At 47.6% G+C, this 25,561-nt stretch overlaps 13 protein-coding genes across 13 annotated transcripts; 8 read left to right on the top strand and 5 right to left on the bottom strand.

Moving 5' to 3' along the window:
• The first annotated feature begins 27 nt into the window (after positions 1-27).
• On the top strand, positions 28-1,030 carry BC939DRAFT_470259 (uncharacterized protein). The gene is made up of 4 exons (XM_051558097.1): positions 28-184; positions 241-677; positions 785-854; positions 995-1,030. Exons 1-3 carry the CDS (start codon positions 110-112, stop codon positions 831-833), a joined length of 561 nt encoding a protein of 186 aa, XP_051406199.1. The 5' UTR covers positions 28-109; the 3' UTR covers positions 834-854; positions 995-1,030.
• A 428-nt stretch (positions 1,031-1,458) lies between these two features.
• BC939DRAFT_470251 (uncharacterized protein) lies at positions 1,459-1,833 on the top strand. The gene has a single exon (XM_051558096.1). The coding sequence runs from the start codon at positions 1,486-1,488 to the stop codon at positions 1,738-1,740; it is 255 nt and encodes an 84-aa protein (XP_051406198.1). The 5' UTR covers positions 1,459-1,485; the 3' UTR covers positions 1,741-1,833.
• A 979-nt stretch (positions 1,834-2,812) lies between these two features.
• BC939DRAFT_470229 (mitochondrial F1-F0 ATP synthase subunit F of fungi-domain-containing protein) lies at positions 2,813-4,484 on the top strand. The gene is made up of 4 exons (XM_051558095.1): positions 2,813-3,093; positions 3,312-3,374; positions 3,689-3,866; positions 4,183-4,484. The coding sequence occupies exons 1-4, from the start codon at positions 3,049-3,051 to the stop codon at positions 4,209-4,211; spliced, it is 315 nt and encodes a 104-aa protein (XP_051406197.1). The 5' UTR covers positions 2,813-3,048; the 3' UTR covers positions 4,212-4,484.
• BC939DRAFT_470225 (cyclic nucleotide-binding-like protein) lies at positions 4,485-8,464 on the bottom strand. The gene is made up of 3 exons (XM_051558094.1): positions 7,891-8,464; positions 5,205-6,131; positions 4,485-5,056 (listed from the first exon to the last, which is right to left on the bottom strand). Exons 1-3 carry the CDS (start codon positions 8,072-8,074, stop codon positions 4,734-4,736), a joined length of 1,434 nt encoding a protein of 477 aa, XP_051406196.1. The 5' UTR covers positions 8,075-8,464; the 3' UTR covers positions 4,485-4,733.
• Positions 8,465-8,853: 389 nt separating this feature from the next.
• BC939DRAFT_63656 (uncharacterized protein) lies at positions 8,854-9,913 on the top strand. The gene has a single exon (XM_051561798.1). The coding sequence runs from the start codon at positions 9,114-9,116 to the stop codon at positions 9,687-9,689; it is 576 nt and encodes a 191-aa protein (XP_051406195.1). The 5' UTR covers positions 8,854-9,113; the 3' UTR covers positions 9,690-9,913.
• Positions 9,914-11,024: 1,111 nt separating this feature from the next.
• Positions 11,025-13,311, top strand: BC939DRAFT_508605 (fork head domain-containing protein; the record flags this gene model as incomplete). The annotated part of the gene is made up of 3 exons (XM_051561024.1): positions 11,025-11,164; positions 11,275-11,833; positions 11,947-13,311. The coding sequence occupies 3 exons, from the start codon at positions 11,025-11,027 to the stop codon at positions 13,309-13,311; spliced, it is 2,064 nt and encodes a 687-aa protein (XP_051406194.1).
• A 130-nt stretch (positions 13,312-13,441) lies between these two features.
• Positions 13,442-14,888, bottom strand: BC939DRAFT_508604 (protein-tyrosine phosphatase-like protein; the record flags this gene model as incomplete). Its single annotated transcript, XM_051561023.1, has 5 exons — positions 13,442-13,929; positions 14,041-14,159; positions 14,278-14,391; positions 14,496-14,714; positions 14,812-14,888. The coding sequence occupies 5 exons, from the start codon at positions 14,886-14,888 to the stop codon at positions 13,442-13,444; spliced, it is 1,017 nt and encodes a 338-aa protein (XP_051406193.1).
• A 164-nt stretch (positions 14,889-15,052) lies between these two features.
• BC939DRAFT_508603 (uncharacterized protein) lies at positions 15,053-15,923 on the top strand (the record flags this gene model as incomplete). Its single annotated transcript, XM_051561022.1, has 2 exons — positions 15,053-15,365; positions 15,478-15,923. 2 exons carry the CDS (start codon positions 15,053-15,055, stop codon positions 15,921-15,923), a joined length of 759 nt encoding a protein of 252 aa, XP_051406192.1.
• Positions 15,924-17,851: 1,928 nt separating this feature from the next.
• On the top strand, positions 17,852-19,739 carry BC939DRAFT_63349 (armadillo-type protein). The gene is made up of 5 exons (XM_051561797.1): positions 17,852-17,879; positions 18,005-18,297; positions 18,384-18,515; positions 18,600-18,788; positions 18,881-19,739. The coding sequence occupies exons 2-5, from the start codon at positions 18,139-18,141 to the stop codon at positions 19,700-19,702; spliced, it is 1,302 nt and encodes a 433-aa protein (XP_051406191.1). The 5' UTR covers positions 17,852-17,879; positions 18,005-18,138; the 3' UTR covers positions 19,703-19,739.
• A 37-nt stretch (positions 19,740-19,776) lies between these two features.
• BC939DRAFT_533810 (eukaryotic rRNA processing) lies at positions 19,777-21,082 on the bottom strand (the record flags this gene model as incomplete). Its single annotated transcript, XM_051561716.1, has 3 exons — positions 20,907-21,082; positions 20,258-20,681; positions 19,777-20,147 (listed from the first exon to the last, which is right to left on the bottom strand). Exons 1-3 carry the CDS (start codon positions 21,042-21,044, stop codon positions 19,777-19,779), a joined length of 933 nt encoding a protein of 310 aa, XP_051406190.1. The 5' UTR covers positions 21,045-21,082.
• A 41-nt stretch (positions 21,083-21,123) lies between these two features.
• BC939DRAFT_470209 (carotenoid oxygenase) lies at positions 21,124-23,616 on the bottom strand. Its single transcript, XM_051558093.1, has 4 exons — positions 23,093-23,616; positions 22,570-22,997; positions 22,308-22,480; positions 21,124-22,218 (listed from the first exon to the last, which is right to left on the bottom strand). Exons 1-4 carry the CDS (start codon positions 23,385-23,387, stop codon positions 21,207-21,209), a joined length of 1,908 nt encoding a protein of 635 aa, XP_051406189.1. The 5' UTR covers positions 23,388-23,616; the 3' UTR covers positions 21,124-21,206.
• Positions 23,617-23,656: 40 nt separating this feature from the next.
• Positions 23,657-24,845, bottom strand: BC939DRAFT_470208 (Prefoldin-domain-containing protein). Its single transcript, XM_051558092.1, has 4 exons — positions 24,752-24,845; positions 24,306-24,515; positions 24,092-24,197; positions 23,657-23,993 (listed from the first exon to the last, which is right to left on the bottom strand). Exons 1-4 carry the CDS (start codon positions 24,827-24,829, stop codon positions 23,923-23,925), a joined length of 465 nt encoding a protein of 154 aa, XP_051406188.1. The 5' UTR covers positions 24,830-24,845; the 3' UTR covers positions 23,657-23,922.
• On the top strand, positions 24,846-25,551 carry BC939DRAFT_533807 (uncharacterized protein; the record flags this gene model as incomplete). Its single annotated transcript, XM_051561715.1, has 2 exons — positions 24,846-25,241; positions 25,332-25,551. Coding segments are annotated over exons 1-2 (459 nt in total), but the record flags the coding sequence as incomplete, so codon positions are not given.
• Between the last annotated feature and the right edge of the window lie 10 nt (positions 25,552-25,561).

The raw sequence follows: 25,561 nt of genomic DNA, 5'->3' as shown, positions 1-25,561 counted from the left end.
CGCGTCATGGTCAATTTGTCCAAGTCACCAGAGAGCAAAGACGTCTGAAATCAATTTAAAAAAATCAAGCTTGTTTTATTCCATTCCTCTCTCACTTTATTCTCTTCTCATGTCCGGTCTCAAAGTCAAGGACATCTTACTCGATCCTAGCGACTTCGATCCCACCACACTATACACGCCAAACGTGATTTCACATGAGAACGAAATTTGAAAGCGGCATTGTCTGCTGACGATTTTAAGACCTTCTGGCATCGGGAGCGAACCGCGATTCAATTTGTGCATCGCACTGAAGGAGGGTGTAATCACGGTCTCTTGAAGGGTAGCCCTGACAGTCAACTCCCGACTTTTAGACCTGTGGGTTATGGAGGCTCAGTTGGCGCACCAAAACGGAATGATTGGAGCTTTCGTTTCAGTTGCAGAAGGCACAAAAGACCAACAAAATTGACTATCACCCGCGACTCTGTTGGTGCAGCCTGTCCTGTCGAGATCAGGATGACAAAACCAGTCGGTAAAGAGGTAGTGAATGTCTCGTACAAATGGAGGCATTCTCATGACGATTCTGGCTCAGCAAGATCGAGGATTCCTTTGGGCAGAAATGAACGAACTTGGACCGCAAAGCAGGCTCGCAGCGGTATGAAATGGGCAGCAATAAAGGCATTGCTGCGTCCCAACAAAAAGTCAATTATGCATGTAAGAGGCACAGCTGCATTCTGTTACAATATTTTTCATTGTTCTTGGGTTCAAACGTTCAGTACTGACAACTCTCTTCTTGCCTGAATTGTAGCAAAGATCCCGAAAAATTAAAGGCCCTGCTGCTCCTTTGTACTACATGAAGTACAATGATGTGCGTCCTGCTGTGTACCGCGCAAGGACAAGTGGGTCTCGTAAGTCAATCAACCCCACTACAAGCGTGAAGCTCTGGATGGAGCAAATCGAGAAGGAGGGTGGAAATGGCCATTTTGTTGATAACGTGTGCGGGATTACAAACAATTACTTTTTTGCTTAGTCCACCGAGTTCCAGTTGGAAGTGTAAGTTTATGCTTTGTTGAAATTCTTCCGCGCCTTTCTACTAAGGACCAAGCTCTATTATCTTCATGTACCACCTTCAAGGTTATGTCAAGTCACCATGGCATCGTCTGCATGGATTCGACGCACAAGGCCGTCAGATCATTGCTGCCTGATCCAGATAACGAGAAAGTGTTCCCATCTGCATACCTTTTCACTCTCCTTGTCCGAGATCGAGCAGCGAATATTGGCATACCAATTGCCTTCATGGTTTGCAACTCTGAATCAATGTTAGTTGTCCTGTCGTCTCTTGTTTCTGCGCCCTGCTTCCCTACTCACCAAAAGATTCATCTCTCTCTATTACATTACTCTCGTTGCTCCTTGACTGTCAGTGCCCTTAACACTTTTTCCTTAGTAATACTCTTAGGACCTGGCTGAAATGGGTCAAGGGACCACTGTGGCTTGAACGCGTCCAAATTCATGGTAGACTGCTCCCAGACAGAAACAGAGGCGTTACGACAATCATTCAAGACACTGGATATCTATTACTGCTCGTTTCATGTTGCACAGGCATGGGAGCGAAAGGCAAAAGAATACCATGGAGCAAGTGCAGTTTTGCAACGATTCAATAAGGAAAGGAAAAGGGTTGAGTGGCAGTATACTCCTAACACACTGTCATCGTTCTGTTTCTATTCTCATAGGTTGACGTCTGTAATGCTATGCGACTACCTTTGAAAGAGATACGGAATGCCAGAACTGATGCAGAGCGAGTGCAGAAGTGGGATGATTTCACAAAGGCGTTCCCGAAACGCAAGAAGATGATCAACTACCTGAAAACGTGGATGGTCCCAGAACGAGTGGAGAAATGGGCATTGTACCTTAGAAAGGTACTGTGAGAAAGGCTAAATTGAGTGTTGTTAGGCAAGGCTGACTCCCGTCCAACTTGCACATAACCGTTAATCACTATCCTTATTGTTTTGCAATATAGAATTACCAGCATATCGATACCAACAACCTTGTAGAAAGCTGGCACAAGACGTTGAAGAGGCACCATCTAGGAAGTCAGCGTAATCTGCGCCCGGATGATCTTGTGTTTCTGTTGCAGGGAGCAGTGGACGTTGACTTCCAGAAGAGACTTTACCAGATTACAGAGGGATTTGCTGACCCGCCATTGTTAACATACGACGCTAGGAGGAAAAAAGAGGCAATGAGACTGGATTTTAATGTTGCCCTGCTTATGGTTGAGGCACTGATCCAGCACAAAGTAGGTTCTAGCTTGGCTTAATCTGTCAAAAATATCGTGGTGGTTGTGGTTTCATGCTTATGCTTACTTTTTTACCATCCTTTTTTCCAGTTTGTCGTCAAATCCTTTGTTAGAGCTGACGTTTCATACATTGTCCGCCACAACAACGATGTTACCAGCATTGTGTCATGCAGTTGTGCCGATCATTGTCTTCACCTGATCCCTTGCAAGCACATGTACCTGGTTCAGAGGCTCTATAAAAGTGTGAGGGTATCCTATTCCGGTGAGCCTGCGATTGAATCTGCCATTGAACCTGCCGTCGCTCAGGAGCAACATGTCCAGAATATGGATTTTTTCGGACCAGATTTGGAGGCAGGATTAGCGCCATTACTCCGTTTGCAACTCGACCGGAAAAGGGCAGCAGAGCAGGAATTCGGAAGAGTTGCCAGAGAAGTGGCGACTAGACAAGAGTTTGAGGATAATGAGGGTTTATTAATGGAGTTGATGAAGCAAATGGGCGCCGCAGCGGAGGCAAGAAAGAAAAGGAAATGTACACTCGAGTACCTCAAATCTGTTGTGGCGACCACAAAAAACACTTCACTCGAGATTCAAGGCCTGAATGCCTCACAAGCGGGACGGCGGTATCAAAAATAGTCCTCTGGTGCGGGTCCAACGCTCCTTCGGTGACGTCATTTAGGCGAGAAGCGAGCCACTCTCACAGCAAACAACATAGTCGCTCCGATCACATCCATCCTTCTCATCCAAATCTCTCCCTTTCTCCACTCCCACCCTCAGTCGCCATGAACTTCGGAACCGTTGCCCGTCGCGCCTACTCCACTTCGCGCGTATGTCTATAACCTCTGTGCGCTTTTATGGATCTCTTCCTTGTCTTTCACCCTGCTGTCTTTTGTCATTAAGTACTATTACCCGCACCGAGATCCTATTTTGACCGGTACAGATACCCCGTACTGTGACACCACCGAAGAACACCCCTAACATGCCTTTAACCTCCTTCTGTCTCTCTTTCTCTCTCTTTCTCTTCCTCTATTTTATGAATATCTAGTCCGCCATCCCTCCCACCATTGGCTCCACCAAGGCTATTGGCTCCCCCAAGGATGCCGCTCGCGTAAGTTGCCATGCCCTTTTTTAATTTTATTTTTCGAACTGTTCGACTTGTATCGACAATCGAGGACAGGGAGTTCCAAAAAGGCCGAGGGGAGGCTTCAAAGAATTATGCATGATGATCAACTGTTAGGGACAACTGCATGCTCGCTAAGAGCAAGTGCTGAACGTAACGGGAAAATAGTAGAAAATATCTGACATAACAGCGACTGGGTCCCTTCTTCCCCAACTCGAGCAACTGAATGACTCTGAATTCATGAACGATGGATTTATCAGACCTTCTAAAACTGTTCTTTTTGTGGCTGGGGATTGTAACAGATGGCCAAGGTCGTCAGGTTCTACAAGGGTCTTCCTAACGGCTCCGCCCCTACTACCCGCTCTACCGGCTATAAGGCCCGCCACTTTGACGGCAAGAACTCTGATATGACCCCCGTCTTCCAGACCATGGCTGTCATCTTTGCTATCTCTTACACCATCGACTACCAGTTCCACTTGAGTAAGTATTGGTCGATTTTTTTTTTTTTTTAAAAAAAAACAAGGGTTGCGGCGTGCATTGCTCTGTCGTTCATATGATGATACTATAGTTAGGGACATCAGACTTCACGATGTTGATTTAACTGGGAAAAATAGTAGAAATATTCTGATGAAAACTGGTTGCTTTTTGCCATTACCTTCGACCTTTCGCCGCTTTATTTGCGCGCGAGAAGAAAGAAAGAAATCAAAAAAAGCAAAGAGGATGCAAGCGACTTTGTGAATTCGAATGCCATATTAATGACTTTTCTTATTGTCTTTGATGCAATCGATCATACTAGAGCACCACAAGAACGTTGCCCACCACTAAACGTAGTGCTTTCATGGAATGGATAATAAAAACAAATAATCATGAACTCAGGAAGCTAAAGAACAAAGCGAAATACGAATCCAACGAGCGAGAATCATTCAATGGACGTCGTGTATTATGAATGAGATCGACGTGTGGAAGAATAGACAACCTGCCCAGGATAACATCAAGTCCTACGTCCATCTCGAACAATACTAAGCAACACTCGATCTACTGTCCTCTTGTTCAAATGCAAATTATTTTTTTTAATGACGATACAAAATATAAAAACGATCTCGATGTATGAAAATATATGCGTTCCTGGCCTTCTTTGGCCCCCTTTTTATCTTCTTGGATAGTCGTTCTTTTTGGTGATAAATGGGTTTGGATGTTCTTGAAAATGCCATGATTTTTTTTTTCTTTTTCACTTTTTCACTTTTTTTTTTTTTTTAAGTGTAAATGCGTGAATTGGTGCCATCCATCATTAATAAGCCATGAGGTGCTCGTCCCTATTCTTCCATCGTCTTTGCATCTGGAGCACTCTTAGATATTGCTCAACTGCAGCGTTGGATGAAGAGGTGAGGCCGATGCAGGGAGGAGTGGTGCAGGTGCCGGTGTTAGTACTGGAGAAGTGGATGCTGGAGATGCGCTTGCGGAGGCCGCAGCAGAGGAAACAGGGACAAGTTGCTGCTGGTGCTGCTGGATCTGCTGCTCGATCGTCTGGTAGTTGACACTGTTACGCTTGATGATCTCGACCACAGGGCCGAGTAACCTAACAAAGGCACGCTTGCCAAGAGTCGCGCACTTGAGTCGGCCTTGTGCTTTGACTGTCGCTGCACGAGGCATTTCATTCAACAGCGCCAGCTCTAAACAGATCGAAGATCAGAAAGAGGACGTAAAAAGGTGATTAAGATTGGTTAGACACTTAGTTATACGGTTGCACCATACACCATAAACCATACCCAGATGCAGTGTTACGACAATGTTATGCATGACGTTTTTTTTTGACTGTACCTCCAAAATATTGACCAGGTCCCAGACCAGGCATAGGAAATTCTTCGCCTTCCTCGCTGTACTTTGTCACGGTTGCCTCTCCTGACTCGATGATGAAAAAGTTGTCGCCCTGATCGCCCTGGCAGACCACCGTCTGACCGTCCTCAAAGTAGACGGACTCGAGAGCGTCTGCGATTTTATGGCGCTCGTAGGGCTCCAGGGACACAAGCAACGGAACGGTCTCCAAGAAGGCTTCGTACATGCGACGTTTCCTAGATGTGTTCTCCATCAAAATGCGTCTGAACGTGATTCTGTCGAGCGCCCAGAGGACCACATCCGATGTCGTCGTCACCGTCGCAGCACGGGGGCCATTGTACATGAGTGCCAACTCTCCAAAGCTGCCTCCTGGACCGTACTCAAACACCTTCTCGGAGGGGTTCCCGTTCTTGGCGACAAAGACATCCAGCGTTCCAGTCTCGACTACGTAAAAGTAGTCGCCAACTGCTCCTTGCTCGATCACACTCTCTCTGCTCCTGAATCGCTTCTCAGCCATTGCATTGACGACATCCTCGTGCTGATCCTCGTCCAAGTTTTTGAAGAGAAAATTGCTGGCGATTGAGAGCTCGATGCGCTTGCGCTGCTCTGGAGTTTTGGGAATCACCGTCTTGACATAGTTTTGATGGCTGGGAACCATACTCTCTGCGCTCACAGAGGTACGTCTGCCGCGCATGTAGTTTGCAGGCATGGACAGCAATGGACTGGGATCCTCATGGGCCTCGTCATCTTCATCGTCAGAGTCACTGTCGCTATCACTCTCCATGGAGTGATCTGGGCTGGAGACGGTGGGGGTGGAGGCGAGACCCTTGGGCGAAGATACCGACAGCGTAGGCGGGATCAGCGCAGGCAAGAACTGAGGGATCTCTCGGTTTGCTTGAGGAGCATTCCGGGCTGGTACAATTTAGTTTTTGGTTTTGGTTCGAAATATCACCGAGAGTTGGGCGGGATTCAGGTCATCGCGCCATGTAGCAGAACGAGAGCACGAGCCGAAAAAAAAAAAAAAAGATAAAATGGTTAGTCAGGCACCGTAGGTCAGCGTATCGCATGGCAGGTAAGGTAAATATAGACGATTTGCGTTGACTGGACTCGGTTATTTTCTATGCCTCATTCACACCGTCCTTTTTTTCCCTCTTCTTTTTAAGTGTTAGTTTATCTGCCTTTTTTTTTGTAATCCGATCAGGAATAATGTTGGTGGGCGAGAGAACAAAAAAAAAAGTACATATAAAAAAAGAAACAAACAAACAAAAGACTACAAACAAGACGAGAGCCATATCATATGCACCGTCTGTATACATGGCGACCCCTTTCTCTCCCAAGAAGAAAAAAAAAAAGTTGAGCTCAGCTCAGCTCAGCTCAGCTCTATTGGACACTGAATATTTGATATTGGATGCACATACGAAATCAACCGCGATGACACCATGAGCCATGAGCCACTAGCCATGAGCCATGAGCCAGAGGGCCTATTAAACCATGCCCGCCCATTTTCCAGGACACACATGATAGGTGAGGATATACGACTGTAAAGTAATGTATAAGTCCATAAGAACATAATTGAACACTTCCCGACCACGTTTTTTTGTTGATGTCGGAGCAAGAGCGTGGCAGGCAAGTGCATGCATGTATGTCATGAATGTACACATCACAGAATACGTGATCCAATCCAGCTTCAAAATAAAGAATAAAATAGAAAAAAAGCAAGGCACAAGGCAGAGGCAGATTCAAAGACAAGGACCAGGACAAAGACAATAGGACAAGGCATGGCGCCACTGCATGAAAAAGAACGGTCGATAGGATTGAGGACATGCAGACTAGTGCAGGCGTTCTTCCTTGGTCTGCAGCGAGACCGATAGAGAGACCGATAAAAAAGAAGGGAAAAGACGCCCAACATGTGGACAAGTTCAAGAAGAACAAAGGAGCACACGGCTCATACTGCATGCGATTGTGATACGGTGTGATACGATATGCAGCACCACCAACGACGGGCAACGGACCACAAATAATGACAAGCAAAGCGAACGAACGAACGAACAGGACGGCAACAAGACGGACAACCGATCATCGTAACCACCAACAGCAACAACAGTAACAATGGTGCATGTACACATGGATGTTGCTCCTTCTCTCGACAGCCTTGCAAACAAGCCAACCGCCCGAGGTATCCGCTCTCTCCTTTGTTGCTATTGTTGCTCTGTTTGTCTGCTGTTCTTGTGTGGGTGGGTCTGTGAGGGAGTGTACCTAGCCTCGTGCTCTCCCTTGTCCCTCCATCCGATCCCGTCCCTCCCAAAAACATCAATCAAACTCATGGATCCATATCTCTCTCGTGGCGATAAAAAATAAAAATAATTAAATGGCAAATGTTATAAAAAAAGGGACCCGTGCTTTCGGCCATCGAATGTTCATGCAGCACCAACCGACAACTACACGTTGGACTCTCAAGCACGCAAGTAAGCATGCAAACCCATGCAGACCAATATGCATCGTTAAAGACAAGGCGCTGCGAGCCATACAGTCCGTGTTAAATAGATAACCCGAAGAACAAAAAAAAAAAAAAAAAAGACGACATATCAATGGGATCCCAATTATGCGCCCCAAGATCACACACAACACATAAAAATAAAAATAAAACAAAAAATGTCCTGGGATTTTTTACCTGCGGCAAGGAATCGGATGCGCTGCTCCTCCAGCTTCTGGCTAAAGTAGTTGGCACAGAACTGAAGGACGTCCTGAGGCTGGGCAGAGATCACCTTTTGATTCAGGTCGTTCAGGATCTCGGCATAGGCCTGGGGCAAGGCACGGTGTATGGGCGAATGTGTTGCTGTGGAAGAGGCAAACATGGTGCTGTATGATGAGGGTGTTGTGGTCTTGGATGGTGTAACTCGGGTGTTTTCTGCTCAAACGGTCGTGGTTCAGAGGAGTTGTTGTGTGAGGGGCGAAGGAGCGAAGGGGCTGGTGAGGAAAGAGCGGTGAGGGGAGAGCAAGACTAGTAATGAATGCGAAGAAGAAAGAGGGGAGGAGGTATCTGTTAGCGAAAAAGAGAGGCGACAAGGGACGGAGTGTTCAAGTGAGTGTTCAACTGAGGAAAAGAAAGAGAGGAAGCGCGAACTGAGGAGACACTCACTGGAGGTGTAATGGCCGGCTGGGGGTTCAGGGCGAGTGTGATTAGGGGAGGGAAGAGCTTGTTGGACACAACGGAGTGGAAATAAAAAAACGTGCCGTTGAACGCAATTTTGAGGACACAAAGAACAAACGGCAACAACAATAACAGGGACGATAATAGCAGCAGCAGCAGCAGCAGGGCTGGTGAATTAAAGGTCAGAGGGGGAGGGGGGGGGGGGGGAAGGGGGAAGGGAGTGCGACGGGAGGCGAGCGAGGGAGGTGGGGAAAGAGAAAGAGGGGAGGAATGAGGAGAGAGAGAGAGAAAGAAAGAGAATGAGAAGAGGGGGAAGGTGATGACGATGGCAGAAAAGACAATGGAATGGTGGCGGACAATGAGGAGGAAGAAGAAGAAGAAAAAGAGGGGTAGGAAGAGGAGGAGGAAGAGGAGGGAGTATGTTACAACAACAACAAAACAACAACAACAACAAGAAAAAAAAGGCACACCATCAATCGCCGGTCAATCAGTAGCTAATGGAGTATCAAAAAGCTATTCTAGGATATTCAGGTCAAATGTATCTTTGTCTCTTCCTCCGCCGTGCTTACTCTATCAGTATCCTCGAAGACCATGACTCGATTTGTCATTGAGGATGAACAAGAGGCAGCAGAAGCAGAAGCAGAAGCAGCAGACGCAGAAAAGGGTCTTTGTGCAGCTACTCCACTCATTCCCACCCTGCCGCCCGCTTCCTCCTCTCCTTCTCTTCTTCATTGGCCTATTGAATGTTTTTTCTGCCACGCTCAAACCTCAACGGAAAATGTGTCCAAGCGTCAAACAGGAAGGAATGCAAAATAATTATTAACAACAGCAACAGCAACAGCAACAGCAACAGCAACAGCAACAGCAACAGCAACAGCAACAGCAACAGCAACAGCAACAGCAACAGCAACAGCAACAGCAACAGCAACAGCAACAGCAACAGCAACAGCAACAGCAACAGCAACAGCAACAGCAACAGCAACAGCAACATCAACAGCAATAACAACAACCACTCACAATGCTGTAGTGCGATAGCTTTCGAGAGAAACAGCCTGGCGCCCACATCTGACAGTCGGATGGGATGGCATCGTAATCAGCTCCTCAAATCCTGCAGGCTCCCTCGCTTCACCTCCCTTCGGCGTCAGTCGATGCTGGGCTGGAAGCAGAAGGGCGGAGCAAGGGGTTGGCGGGCATCTTCTTGGAGGCTACAAACACATGCAGCATTTGGTAGCAAACTATCCGGTCTTGGGTCGCCGACCCAGCAGACCTGTTTGGAAAAGGAGGCATTCAAATCAAGGAGATCCTTTCATGTCTGGTAAAGCGACTAGGCATAGAGAGGACCTGCCAAAAAAGAACGGAAGGAGCCTACCCAGTCTTCTCATCCTTGAATCGTGGTGCTTATGCTCATGGTCATGCTGCTGCTGATATTATTATCGGCGTCCTCCATCGATGTCCAGTCTTAACATGGTTCTATTATTCAACTATCGCCTTGATCAACAGTTACCACAGCATCAGTAGCAATCGATGCAAATGTAGAGTCATCCACAGTGAACAACAGTGCTGTTTTCATGTTTCGTCCCGCCTCGACGTGAACAACCGGTAGAAGGACCCCCGTAAGATCAGAAATTGTCCTAGGCGGCAGGCTCAAGCAGGGCAAAGCACAGACACATGCACCTAGACACACACATGGACATACACATGGACACGCACATGAACACAAATGTGGATATGAGCATGGATGCAATACCCACAGTGCTCCTTACATTTCCTATTGGACCCCTTTCCACCGGAGCAATAACTTGTCGAATGTGAAAAATTCGCATGTTTTTTTTATTTCCCCTTGCTCCTTCGCTGCTGCACGATGGACTTTATTCCGATCTGAATACATTGCAAATATACCAGCATATGCACGAGCATTGAAGTTCATCTCAAGACACAGGCTTTGGATATCAGCATTGATTCCCTGGAGCTTTCCAAAACACCAGCATCGGGTTGGGTTTCAGAGCGCATCGAGTATCTTCAAGGAGAGCAAGCTGAGTCTATACTTTTCTTTTAGGCGAAGATAGACGCGTCTTGAGGAGGAATTGCCACCAATTTTTATATCAAGGAATCACGGGACTGTCTATTGTTGCCTTTTGTTTACGTTTTCTCCTACTTGGTCGGCCATCTCAGAAACTCCTTCCTTACTCAACTCACACACCGATAGCGACCATCGTTGGGACGCCGGACGTAGACCAAGGTGAGAATCAGGGATTCAGCTTCTCATTCGCAAGGGTCAGTGCCGCTCTTTTGGTGTAAAAAAGGGCTCTGTTTTCGCTGATGAATTAGCAGGCTTATGCAAAGTCACGCTATGGCGATAAGCAGCGACCTCTTCTTCCCCATTATCAGCTTGGATATCGTGTGCACGGCATCTCAAAAGCCTGCAACAATGCAATAAATTCTAGTTGGTTATTTCCCTGTCATAAAGAAGGTCCCTGGGATTGAGGGGGACCATGGAGAGACCTCGATGTAAACCAGCGCCATACAATAATTGCTGACTAACAGTTTCGTCTGTCACTCGTGACCTCGGCTCTCAAGGAACAGGACCCATTGTACACACAAAGCAACAGCACTTGGACGCGACCCCACAATTCTTTATCACCTCAAGATTCGCCATGGACGAGACGGTAGGCAGCATCTCGTATCCACAAGTGACAAACAGCAACGCAGGAGCCGTTAGCAATGGCGAGGTCTCTTCAGAGCCCGTTCAGGCATACGCCAAACTGGAGGGCGACTCCTTTTGTTACTACATCAGGTACGCGCTCTGTCTTTTTCTACCCAAGCGGCGAATACGCATGGCATCATGGGTTCGATTGGCAGTGAGAAAAGCATTACTAACATTCTGTAATATACCGCGGTCAATAGAACCCTTCAGGTGACCTTCGGGCGCAAGGCGAGCTCTTCGGACCACGTCGACATTCATCTGGGGCCCACAAAAGCCATTTCACGCCAACATGCGCGCCTATTTTACAACTTTACTACTCAGCGATTCGAGATGATGGTTTTTGGGAAAAACGGAGCCTTCGTGAACGATCAGTTTGTTGAAAAGGGCGTAACAGTGCCGTTGGAGAACAGGACAAAAATCCAGATTGGCGAGGTGTCCTTTTCTTTCTTGCTTCCCAAGATTGACACAGGCGATAATTCTCAGGAAGCTACACATTCTCAAGGATCTTCACAACGAAATGGTGGCACCGCTCAAGGAGGTTCATCGTCAGTATCAAGCCAGGGCGTCAAGAGAGAGGCCTCGGACCAATTCGACACTTCCGAATATTCATCAAAGGACACAAAACCGCCATTCTCATATGCGTCTTTGATTGCCCAGGCTATCAATTCGACCCCCGAGCGGAAGTTGACATTGAATGGGATCTATCAGCATATCACCCAAAACTACCCCTATTACCAAATGGCCCAGAATGGGTGGCAGGTAAGAGTTTCTCGTGCGATGCTTGATTCACTTCAGTCAGAATCTGCGATAGGATCGGGACTCAGCTTTTGTTCATGTTTTTAACGCCTCCTTTACGATGCTTCATGTTATAGAATTCAATTCGCCACAACTTGTCGTTGAACAAGGCATTCGTCAAAGTGCCGCGCTCTGACAGCGAGCCGGGGAAAGGCGCATTCTGGACCATTGACCAGAGCTGTGAAGCTCAGTTTGCGAATGGAGTCTACAAGCGGAGTCGCCGGGCCATGTCCTCAAAACCCAGTGATACGCGCTCCGAATCGCCCATGGATCAAAGCGACAGGCCCAAGAAGCGCATCAATACCGGTATGGAAACCACGCCATCGTTGACGCATTCGGCGCAATCGACTCCGATGCAATCCACGACCGCCCTAACTTCAGCAACGCAGCCTGGAACAGCACAACAATCTTCCACAACTGCTCAGCAACCGGGCTATTCCCAGATCAGCGAGGCTAGCCTCAAGTTGGCGACGTTGCTCCAACAAAACCCAGGCATGTTGGCGCTCAACCTGGCAACCCTCACCCAGTCACTGTCGGCAGCCAACAAGGAAGGCGCGCAGACCATTCTGTCCGCTCTGGTCGCGGCAGCAAAGGCCAACCAAGCAGCGGCAGCAGCAGGTCAAGCATCCACAGCCTCCTCGACAGCGACCTCGTCACCTGCCCCAGCCGGTGCTGCTTCTTCGCCCGCTACAACATCGGCAATTACAGCGCAGTCGCTCGCCACGCTACAGGCAGTCGCTACTGCCATTGCGGCAGCTCGGAACTCTGCTGCCGCATCTAGCTCTACAATTCCCGCCGCCTCACCTCCAACGACACCGGCAGTTGCTTCACCAACCTTGTTAGTCACATCCACGCCTACATCTGCAGTAGGATCTGCGGCAGCGGGGTCACCTTTGCTCACGGCAAGCACCCCTGTGACCGCTCCTACCGCGACAGGCGTCTCTCCAATAGCGCAGCTGGTAGCAGCGGCTCAGGCTCAAGCAGCAGCGCAAGCGCAAGCCCGGGCCTTGGTGCAATCGCAGACCACAACGCAGCCCGTGGCCTCAACTGCAACCACACCGGCAGCGACATCGACAGCAACATCGACGCCAACGCCGCCGACATCAATACCAGCCATGACAGAGGGACAAGGATCAGCAAACGCACAGGCTCATTTGCAAGCTCTTCAAGCGCGAGCTTTGGAAATTGCACGGGCGGAACAGGCGCAGGAGGCACATAAAACGGCGACGCAGGATCCTGATGTGGAGTCGTCCTCGTCAGCACCGTTACCATCACCGATAGCATCAGTAAGCGCAAGCGTTTCCATCGATCCTCCTACAAGTACACCTGAGCCTGAGCCGAAATCAGAGAGCAACGCTTCACAAACCCCCGATACCTCAGTCGATGCTGGCCCCAAAGACGCTTCTGAATCCTCTTCGACGCCATTAGCAGAAAATTCTTAATTAAAACTTCTTTGTATGGTTCCAACCTTACTATAAAATGTCCGCGTTGTGAAATATTTAGGAGGGCTTTTTTTTTTTGAAGCTCTTTATTGAAGAATGAATAAATGATGGTTCCATGCATGAGTTGCTCTCAACCATCGACTTTTCCTTTGTGCAACATGAATGCAGGGGTGACCCATGTTCCGCAGGAGCATTGCTCGCCCGACCAGTTGAAGGTTCCTAGCTTGGAGTCACATTTGGGACAGGCGATCTTGCCATTGAGTCCGTGAAGTCCCTGGATCCACTCGACGGGCTCAATGAAATGGGACTGGCAGATGATAGAGGACTGTGGTTGGATGGTCGAAATATCAGACTGGATCGCCTGGGACAAATGGAGGGTCGCATCCCTTTTCCGATACTCGAATGCGTTCTGACCCTGACCTGGGGTGTGCGAAATGACATTATCGCGGGCGGCGAGTGCGCGACGACATTTTTTGCATTTGAGAGGATGTTGCGGTAGAGTCGATGCTGCTGCTACTACTGCTGCTGATGATGATGATGATGATGTTGCTGCGGAAGGTTGTGACCTTGCAGCCAGGGGATCTGCAGCCAATGTCATATCATCAATGTATCCGAACACTATTTGGTGAGCAAATTATGACGAGCCAGAGTACACGTTAACATAAATCGCCCCCCTTCTGGTGTGCAAGTGGCGGACAAAATTCTCCTGCTCGATTTCATGATCCTTACTCTCTCGCTGTGCGGCCATAGAGGCGATTAAGAAGCGACGGTACTCTGTCCTGTTTGTGTTGACGTCAAATTCAATGTCGCTATAGAGATTCAACTGGGTCATGAATCCATCATTCGGTCTAAAATAAAAGGTAACTACGGTGGTCAGATTCTCTTCAATAGCCACAGTAACGGTTTATTTTGCGTACGAAACCAATTATACAAGGCGACAAACACGACGGGAGGGGAGATACGTACCCTGCAATGGGCCTTAGAGCCTGAACAACAGCTAGTGCTTCTGCGGCAGATACGTTCTTAGTCCTCATCAGGTACGCACACACAATCGTTACACTTCTAGATGCTCCTGCCATACTATTTCAGCATGTGTACGAAGGACCAGATATCAATAGCCAGAGGCAAATGAGACTCAGGATTAAGACAGACGAACATCTTGATCATGTTCAAATATGCCTTACCAATGCACTAGGACCTTGCCTCCCTTTCCGAGCGATCCATCGATGAATTTATGAGTATCTGGGAAATGCTTGATGAGGTTGGTTTCGTCCATATCCGGTACCGCAATGATCTTGTAGATGAACTCGCCTGGGAACCGAGGGGTATTGATATCTGTGATCTGAAGAATATGGGTGATCCCTTTTTCATTAAGACACTCCCGCGACTCTGAAGGTCTTGATCTGTGAGAGGACAAATTAACAAAAGATATGATATTAAGTGATCCATGGTTTAAGTATTGAACAGGCGGAATAAAAGGTTGGCGACTTCAGTATGTACCCGCTGAGGAACAGACCCGGGAGGATCTCTTGCATCTCACGAATGGCCTTTGCGTCGTAGATTGGAGTGTCGAACATGTTGGTGGAACTGAAGAGGAATGGCTCCAGCTGCTGCCATTGTAAAAAAAAAAAATGCCTTCGCTAAAAACAGAAGGACTGTCTCCTATTCATCACGGTTACACGACTGAACTTCGTCGCATGACCACCTTCCCCTCAGTCAACCCAAAGACGATCCACACACCATGTCCAACAAAAAGATCTCGCCTCATCAGATGCGAAAGAACCTGACCTATGTCCAGCAAGGTCCCGATTTTATGCGTATGCTGACCGGTCAGTCCGCTGACGCCGCCTACAAAGACCCTCGTAACCCCTACAAGAAACCTATCGGAATTGAAGCGAAATTCCAGACGGACGACCCTAGTGACGACGAAGACGAAAACGCACACGATCTGCTGAACGAACGGGAAGAAGAACGGCCTACAGTCGTGGTTCTGAAAGATGGGAAGCATCTGGATGAACGGCAGGTCAGGAATGTCTTGAAAAACCTCCCACCCGGTACGTTTGCGGTGTTATCCTCCTTTTCATACGGACTGCGAGCACGCACATCATGGTTTTCATAGAAGGAGAGGCCACTAACTATTTTTTTTTTTCATTCTTGACTAATTAGGGTTGTCAGATCTAGAAATTCAAAAGCGACTAGCCGAGGAGACAGAGAAATTGAATAACGGACCTAGTGACGACAACGAAGAAGAACAGGAAGAAGAAGAAGAGGAAGATCAGGATCCGGTTGACACCAATGGGAAGATCCTTTTCAGGAAACCCAAGGGGTCTAGGACCAAGAGTAAAAAGGAATCCATAACGTCGGCTAGCAGCAAGAAGAGCTTTGGAGAGACTTTGCTAGCAGAGGCAGAAGCTAAAGTGAACGCACTGAAACGGAAATCTGGAGCGTCATCGTCAGCGAAGTTGGCAACGGTGGTCAAAAAGGGCGACACCAGTAGTAATAATAATAGTAGTAGTAGTGGTGGTGGTGGTGGTGGTGGTGGCGGACCGAAAGCGAAGAAGCAAAAGAGTGCAAAGGCAACTTCTTTATTGAGTTTTGATGATGAAGAGTAATTGAACAAATGCTTGTATTATACAACCTGTCTACTTCACCTGGGATAGCCCTTCATTTTGACGGCCTTAGAATTTGGTCCGCACAATAAATCAAGTCTCAGGCGATTCAGAGAATTGATACCAATGTGTGAAGACGTTGCCCAAGGACTGAAAACGTTTATTAAAAGAGAGATCAAGAAACAACAATAAAAAATAAAATGCGTGGGCGAGGTGAAAACGACATGACAGGCCCTCTAGTTATATTGATATGCCAAAGACCTTCAAGTTCTAATTCCACGCTGTGGTACCTGGATGATACTCCATAAAATCTTTTCCCCATAATCTTCGCGATTTTCAGGCCTTTACCTAGTCGCTTGGATCTGTATTCCCCCAAGCCTTGATAAGTGCCCACAGTGCTTTCTACTTCTAGCTCGCCCCTGACTGAAGAGAACTAATTATGCGCGCGATGTCTCATGATCTCTCGATCGCTCACCGTCCTTGCCGCTATCACAGTTTGCCTGTTCGGTGGTGACTTGCTTGGGATCTCGACGCGACCGATAAAAGTGTATGAATATAAATATCTTAACTGGAGATTTCCGAATATTTATGATAGCAATGATCTACAGCGTGTGCACCCTAGTATAAATTGTTCCTAGGCTGAGACGCTGGGTGGCAAGTATAGTCGCATCAGCGATGCAGTACTCTATTCAAGTATAATGAGCGTTTTCAATACAAAAAGGAGATAATACCACATTCAGGGCTACTGCTTGATCGGCTTGATGCCCACTATCGCCGCTTACTTTCAAGATATACATGCGCAGCCGTCTTGTCTACGCTTTTTGCGGCTCTCGAGTAAGCATGGTTGGTCAGAAAAGGCGTGCTGGATTTCATCACAAATAGGGATGAGCCCTTTTTTTCGTGTTAATAAGAAAATCCATGAATTAGCGCCCTGGGGCCCACAAACCGGAAGAAAGTACAAAAAGAATGGCGTGAGTATCAGTCCGCGCAATGGAGTTTGTCTCCCAATCCGAACCCTTCATTGGACATGCGACGTGTGTAGGCACGTTGACGAAAAAGTAATCAAAGTTTCAGAGTTTCAGTAGATTGGGCACACATCCGTTTTTATTGTGCGTACCACTCTATCGACGACATGCTTGTGCAAATCGAGGCGCTGAGTGCAAGGTACGAGGAGCAGACGGAAAATAGCAACAACAAAAAAAAAAAGAAAAAAAGCGACGTTGAGTAGAATAGTTGCTTGTGAGTGCGACAGTTACTGCAAGGTCTTTTGATGAAAGGCGTGGGAGTTGTTACCTGCTGGGGGAGCTTTCACCTTTGTGATGTAGGAATGCGGGGCAACTTTGAGCGCATTGGAGGCGTCCGTTTAATCGGTGGTCGGATGAAGCATGTTTCATCTCACGTTCGTATCTGGTTTTGTCGTCAACTGGATCTGAGGAAAGCATGGCTGTCCCACTCTTTTTCGCAGTTGGCCTGTGCCCCTCTATTGATGCTGCCGTTTATCTTCCTACATCTACATACGATCATTATTCAGAGGTAGGGGGGCTTTGAATATGTGGATATGCGGTTATCGCGTGCTGGCTCGTTTATGGCGATTGCTTTATTTTCTCTCTGTTTCCATTTTTTTCTATCTCACATCCCCCCACCTCCCCTGAAATCTATCTTCAAAGCACGAATTCGCGACAGCAGCTCCGCAGTAGCAGTTTTATCCATCATTCGACGCCTATTCTCGCACGTTAACTTGATCCTTCGCACATTTTTCCTACCATGACAGGAACCTCACAGTATCGCACTCAAAACCAGGTAGAAGGCGCATTCACCTCAAAAAACTTGCACAATACGCCTACAGTTGGGCTCCGTAAACAGGAAAGCGAAAACGCTCTCTCCAAACATCGTAACCTTGCCATTGCAGCCGAATTTGAAGAGTCCGACGACGACGGAGTTCCGGGTGCTAGCTCCCAGGTACATGATAGAACCGACACCATCTGTATTGTTATAGTACTGTGTTTGATGTGGTGGTGTCGACCGGATCGGAGGATTACAAGGAATAGTAGGATAGCATTGAGCGGTGACAATTATTTGTATAGGAATAGAAATCTAGGAGAGAGATACTGATTGCAGGGACAACAAGCCCACGCAGGAACCAATGGCCATCACCTCTAAACGCAATGAAACTTGTGAATAGTACCATAAGCGACTTCCAGTATTGTTCCACAAAGCCATGTCCAGCAACCCGGAGAATCAACTTGACGCAGCCATGAGCTTTCGCAAAATGCTTTCCACGAGACAGCCCTACCCTATTGAAGAAGTTATCCGCTGCGGAGTCGTCCCCAGGCTCGTTGAATTCCTTCAATCCCCTCGCCTCGATATTCAGGTACTTGTATGTAACAAAACATTTATCTACGCCATAGCCTTAAAGGTATGTTCACTCACCATGGGCACCCAAAATTTGGTGACCTAACATAGAGCGAAGCTTCCTGGGCTTTGGCCAACATCTCCGTGGGAACCACAGCTCAGACCCAGCATATAATCGATGCTGGAGCCGTGCCTTTGCTTATCGAAATGCTGAGTAGTAGCAGCGCTTATATAAACAAACAGGTACGCGCTTTTGCGGTCCGGTGAAGAGTGCGGTGCAAATATCACTAGTATAAGGCTAATATATGGTACATCATTCATGTATAGGCTATATACGTTCTTGGAAACATCGCAGGAGACAGCCCTTATTGTCGCGACGTTGTCCTTGATGAAAATGCAATGGCACCCCTGCTTAATCTTATTCGGCAGAAAAACGGGCTACCCATCTTCAGGAATGCAGTATGGACCCTTTGCAATCTTTGCCGTGGAAGCAAACCCTTGCCAAAATGGAGTCAGGTATGAATACTTCACAACTCACACCTGGCTGGTCTGTGTCTAAACCGCTAAATAGAACTGCACGTTAATACCGTCTTTACCATTATTCATAGGTAGAACCTGCGCTGAGCGTCATCGGAGAATTGATTCGCTCTGATGACGAAGACATCCTAAGTGACGCATCCTGGGCACTATCTTATCTGTCCATGGGCGGCAATCATAAGATCCAGGCTGTTATCGAACTGGGCATTTGCTCTCGCCTTGTAGAGTTAGTGCTGCGCCAAATATCATCATCTATTCAGGTTCCTGTCCTCCGCACGATTGGAAACATTGCCGGGGGCGACCAGTTCCAGACCCAGGTCATTATTGATTGTGGGACCTTGCAGGCACTACACTCTCTTTTGTCAAGCCCTAATATCGATATTCGCAGAGATGCGTGCATGGCTATCTCGAACATCGCTGCAGGGACTGCGTCTCAAGTCCAAAGCGTGCTTGATGCCGATATCATCCCACCATTGATCGATATACTCAATAATTCAGACTTCAGAACCAGAAAGGAGGCATGTTGGGCCATCGCAAGCGTAACATTTGCTCGTAATCACGGCCAGATCAGCTACCTAGTTACTCTGGGATGTATCAAGTCTTTCATTGACATATTGAGCTGTGAGGATAACAAGATCTCTAAGGTCGTCCTGGATGCATTGAAGAACATCTTACTGTGTGGAGAGTTGCATAAGGAAGAGACAGATGGCGTGAACCAGTTCAAAATGAATATCGCGGAATGTGGCGGCGTGGAGCAGATCTACAGCTTGCGGTCGCATGACAATGCTGATATCTGCAAAAGAGCGTGCGAAATCACCATCATGTACTTTGCCAAGCAGGACGAAAACGCAGGCCTGACTCCTCAAGGCGGCTCCAATCGCACAGCAAATTAATTCAATACACGGCAAAGAAAATCTATAAATGCTGTTGTTGATTGATGCTCGTTGTGATTATATGCTAGATATCCCTACTTTCTGCCTCCTCCATTCTGACGACGGGACTTTCCTAGGCGCTTCTTAGCGCCGCTATCCTTAGACGCCTTGTGTCCTGCCTTGAAAGATGTCGACTTATTGCGCTTGACATTGAATCCAGAGACGTCCGCTGAGCTCTCTGAAGTGTTGCTTTTTCCGTGCCTCTTTTTACCTCCGAATCCAAACTTTTGATCCTTCTTAAGTCGCTTGCCTCTCGATTCTGGTGTTGAAGCTGCTGAGCGTTTCTTGCCCTTGTTGAGGCCATTGGATCCTGAGTTCCTGTATGCCTTCATCTCCTCGTCGTCGCTCGCCAATGCCACATCAAAGTCATCATCCGCGTTCGTAGAGTTATCGTTACCCTGACGCTCTATAAGAATATAATTGAAAACAAAGACAGAGGACCTAATGTTAGTAGCTTTATAAAATTCGCATTGAGTATTCTGTTCACGAATTCCTGAATAGAAAGAGGGCACGTACTCTTCTTGAGCACATTGATCTTCTCCAGTGCGTCTGCTTTTGATTTCTCTCTCTCAAGTCTTTTCTCTGTCTGAACCTTCTTTCCAAACTTCTTGAGTTCCCTCTGTGCCTTGGCCCGCTCACTGGCCTGGATCGACGCACTCTCATCCAACAATCTCTGACGGATCTTGGCCATATGTTCATCCGACTTGATCATCTCTGCAAAATAGTCACCAGGGCGCTCAAAGACGCCCCCCTCCTTCCTTGTCCTCTCTCGCCCGAGCACTGCTGCCTCCAACGCCTGATTATAGAATGCGACCTCACGGTTCAGATCGTCGTCCGGATCTACTACATTGACGGGTTGACTTGAGATGACGGACTGAGTTTCAGACCAGGGGATATTGGTAGGAAGTGCGATCTGCTCACGGAGACGTTTCAACGCAGGCTAGAAAGAGTGACGGAGGCAAAGATAAAGGAAAGCAAGAGAGGGTTTAGTCCAATGTGGTCAGGGCTACGATCGAATGAGATGTATACAAAGCTATCGAAAAGGATATTGATGGCTTGTTGGTAGCAACTGCCATTGATATCTGCGGTCGATGACTGGGGTGTCCATTAATATTGTTCAAGCGCCCTCTTTTGATAGCAAAAATGTCGGTTCTGTTGAGGTTACCTCGTTGTTGATGGTGACACGCTGCTCAGTCAGAATATCGATCGAACCATCCTCGCCATCCGAAATCATCTCAGCATCGGAGCCTTCCAAGTCCTCGAGGGTCAGTTGCTGTTCTTGTTCGCTCTCGGAGTCAGACATGGTTGAGTTCAATATCAGTGGTGGGCTGGCAGAGGAGAGTTCTTGTCAGGGCTAAGCGACTTTTTTTTTAAATATTATTCTTGTTTATTTGTACGACTGCTTTTGACACAAATTGGTGGCAACGCCAATTGGAACATCCGCAACTTGATCTGTGCGCAGATTTTACGCGCCAATGCCGCGCTGCGCCAAGTACTCCTTGCTGGTAGCGATCTGCTTCCGCGTAATGTGCAGACCATGGAATCCATATGGAATACGCCTTGGAATCTTGATCGTGGTGACTGGTCCTTGCTCCAGCTTCTTGGCATCAAATATCCACAGCTCCGTCACTTGATTATCGCTATCCACCATCAGATCGTCCTTGAGCTGACTCTCATCATACACATAGACCAGTACGTGTCCGTCATCCTCGTCCAGCTCTTGACCATGAGCTCTAGGGAGATTAGGGACAAATGAAACCTCATTTCCGTAATATGCGCCTCCGAATTTGTACACCTTGGTAGACTTTAGTTCGACTTTTCGCAGTTCCTCTGCACCGAGCTCCCACTGGCCATCCCCACCCATATTCTTGAGGAGACCTTGATCCAATAGCTCCTTCTGCCTCGAGATTAACGCCTTTAGGTCGGTTTTTACGATTCCATCGAATTTCATCGCCTCGCCCGGCTTCTCTGCTCCAACCGTGCTTGAATAAACGTATCTCAGATCAGGACGAGTAGACCAGTCAGCGTTGATGATAGGAAACTCGGACGCCATTGTCGCTAGTGTTGTGATTTGAGTATTCATGGTCTTAAAATCGAATCGGAACAAGGTCAAGTAGGTGGCGTCGGGATTCTGGTGCTCATAATCTCCATTACCCGGCGTAACATACGCCTTTTTGTGTTCATCGTCTGCTCCTGTAGGCTGTGAAGGAGCGAGTACAGTGGGGAGTCGTTCAGCGCGGCAGGCAGTCATACAGACTGCAACAACGTTCCCATCTGCATCCTTTTCATCCCAAGCGTTGGCTGTGTGAAAGATCATGCAGCCTCGTGCCTCAAACCAAAGCACCCTGTCTGTTTCGCAGTTAAAGTGTCTTGGAATAATACCAAAGTAGGCCGGGACACTCTCGTCGAAAGAAACAATAGCCTTTTTTTGCTTGATGTTCTTGACTGGGTCAGAGAAGACTGGCAGCTTGAGCATACTGAAATGCAATACGATTAGCAATCTGCTTTTGTACATATCGATCCTGTCAACTCTCCGTCTGTATTCGATTGCGAGTGCCCAACTTACATGGAATATGTGGATGTAATGGCAAAGTCGTGCATCATGCATGGTTTGGTGAAACCGGGAATGGTTTCCTCCCAGACGCTCCGCTTGCCGTCTGCAGAGATTACAGAATATTTCACAAATGGTTTGGGGATGTGCCAGGAGAAGAATATGGTCTCGCCAGTCTTTGGATCGATCTAGGAGACGAACAAATAAATGCTGAGCGATTAATTTTCTTTAAGCGCATTTTGGGTTCAGGGTTCAGGGCAGTGTCCTCTCTTGTTACCTTAGGGTGAGCGGTGCAGGCCTCGGTGTTGGGAACCCACACCTTGCGTCTCTTATGTCCATCATCCTCGAAATAATAGTCGCCGACGGTATCCAAGCTCGGCACTTTGGTCTCGAAAGGCGTGCCGGCCTCGTTCAATGCCAGCAGCCGGTTGTTAATGAACGTAAGTGCAGTGTTTCCGTTCGCGATGTTGGTCAATCCGTATATGGCGCCCTTAATGGACATCCAAATCATTTCTTTGAGGATTTTGAACGTCGCCTGGCCACTGTTCATGACCAGGCCAAGTGAGAACATGATGTGCCCGTGTTTGTTGGTCTTGCGGAAGACATCGGTGCGGACGTAGCGGTTCATGTACCTGGCTTGGATAGGCATCTTGTTTGCTTCCTCAATCTCAGTACCTGGATCAAAATACACGCCGTGAAGCATTCCTACGTATTACAAGTCAGATTCATATTAGACTGTCATTCCCCTCATTTTTCATTTCGCCTGAATCGGCAATCAATTGCCGAGCAAGAAAGCCTACCATCGCCATCAAAGAAATGATGGACATCTGTGTCCTCAGGGATGCGGACTGAGTTGGGTCCAGTTCGGATGTACTGTGAGCCACGCAGAGACTCAGGGATCACTCCCACGACTTCACATTCGATACCATCGTCTCCGATGGTTTCCTCAAAGACCGGATAAAAGTTGCCACGGAGGTACGGGTGCGGATGGGCAACCGTCCGCTTCACTGGCTTGTAGGCAACATCCGCAGGCACTTGAGACCCAGAAACTTTGACCTTAACGTTCGTAGGCTCTTGCTTGATAGAAATAGTCATTTAAGGAGATGTTTTTTTTTTTTTGGTTTCTTAGGTGGGGGTTAGGAAGGAATGAGGAAAGAAATGTCGATGAGATGAAGGAACGGAGATGAGGAACGGAGACAAGGATAAAGATAAAGGGCTCCAGGCATGTATTGGCGTATCGTCGGGTGGAGCAAGCAGCGACGGCTCACTGGTTTGTACACTTGTACGCCGTTCAACGTGCAACCATGCACCGTCTGCTTCTTCTCTTTCGCTCGTGGAATATTAGCCTGTGCTACGCAAATAAACACAGCAGTTGGCATAAAAATCAAAGTGCTTTGCTCGTCTGTCTGTTAATGCCAATATACTCCAGCTCTGGTTTGATCCGATCGTCCCGAACAAATGTTTTTCTTATCGTTCCTATCACCTGTGAATATTTTCGATGTTTGCTACACTGAAAGCACATCCCTCAGAACCACTTTCAGTCCAAAGTAGTCGTCAATATATCCTTTCTTCCCATTGAAATATATGCAACGCATATGATTTCGTTTCCGACGATTCTTTATTTTGATCCTTATGCCTTTGTTGCTGCCTTTTGCTCCTGCTGCTGCATCTGTACCTTGTACTGCATAACATCCACCAATGCTAAGATGATAGCCAGAAGAGAGATATGGTCAGTAATCTGCGAATGGAAAAATACCATCAACTGGACGTATCCAAATGACTCTAGCTGAGTAACTTACATCTCAAGTTGTTTTGCTTTGTTGCCACGGTTGCCTGGATCTTCTCCAAGTTCTCTTTTACAAAATCAACCTTGCCATTGTAAAATTTGATAGCATCCTCGGTGGTCTATAAGGAAATAAATAAATAAATGGATGGATACAATTGGGAATGTCAGCAAAAAGTTGTCCAGTAATACTCAACTTCGATTGCATGGCAGTGGGAGGTCCACGTTACCTTCTCCACATAATATCCAGTTCCAATGTCCACAACGACCTTCTCGACATTCGCCAGTTTTCCAGGGACGTAAAGCGAGCTTGTGAGAGGAACGAGGATTGTCTTGTCGTTATTGGCAGCATTGACGGCTTTGCAGCTCTCGATGCAGTCCGCGAAGCGATTTTGGGCTTGCTTCAACTGACTGAACGAGGACGTCAAGTGCGAGAGTTCCTGAATGAAAATGAAGCATACGAATAAAAAATCGGCAGCCGAGGGTGGAGCCAAAGTGTTAGATCCTTCTGCTCGTTCGTCCCAGCGCCATTCTAGCACGCTGCACCAGCTCCCGCTACAACGATGATAGGCCGAAGAACGCAGCATTGTCGTCCTAATAAGGGACCTTGTATGCCACGCTCTTTAGTTCAGATGGCGAAGGGTCTTCTACAGCCCAACTGATGTGGTGCGCTTACTTCTTCTAACTGCTTCTTGACTTCCACGAGCTGTGACAAGTCCAGGTCCTGGAGTTCAATCTTCTGCTGCTGTGCCATGGCGGTTGTGTGATCTGTCGGTGTCGCATTCAGCTTTGCGTTTCTTGTTCGTTAGCCGCCCCGAGTGACGTAGGCAGCACCCAATCAATTTGGGCACAAAAGATCTGAATCTATCCCCCTCACAGTCGTTCCTCAGTTCACCACGGACACATCTCACCCTCGACTACCGAACGATGCCGCCAAAGAGAGCTTCGAGGGCAAAGGCCAACAAGGGCACCGATACTCATGATGTTGTCATGGAAGGAGCCGTCCCCGAGGTTGCTGTTGAATCTACCTCTGAGGAATCCAATCACATCCAGAACGACTCCACTTCTGTAAAGGCGATTTTGCAGCGGTCCGTCAAGAGGACGAGGGAGCTTTTTGCCGAAGACCAGGAAAACTTGTATGCCGCACCATTAGAGGAGCAAGCAAGGTATGGGGTCAAACCAACGAATCGCTAAGGAGTCAATCTACTTGTCAGGTCTGGTTTGCTAACTATTTATGATTGTGTATCGGTTCCCAGTCAACGCGTCAAGCTACAGTCAAAGATCTATGACGAGTACAAACAGGTCCAAGTTCTTCCATACCCGCTTCTCAAGCGACAGCAGGAGCAGTTGCAAAAAAAGAAAACCAAGGGAGGTTCAGTAGCAACACCAGCAGGATCAGACGTGGCAACGGGCGACAGTGGCATCGAAAAAATTCTGGACACCATGCCTAAGAAGACACAGCAGTTTAATGCACTGGTCATGCATA

The sequence above is a fragment of the Gamsiella multidivaricata genome (assembly GCF_025024155.1).
Source record: "Gamsiella multidivaricata strain RSA 2152 chromosome Unknown BC939scaffold_140, whole genome shotgun sequence".
NCBI classification, from domain to species: Eukaryota; Fungi; Mortierellomycota; class Mortierellomycetes; order Mortierellales; family Mortierellaceae; genus Gamsiella; species Gamsiella multidivaricata.
Note: the sequence above shows the minus strand (reverse complement) of the source record. Positions and strands in the feature narration are given on the sequence as shown.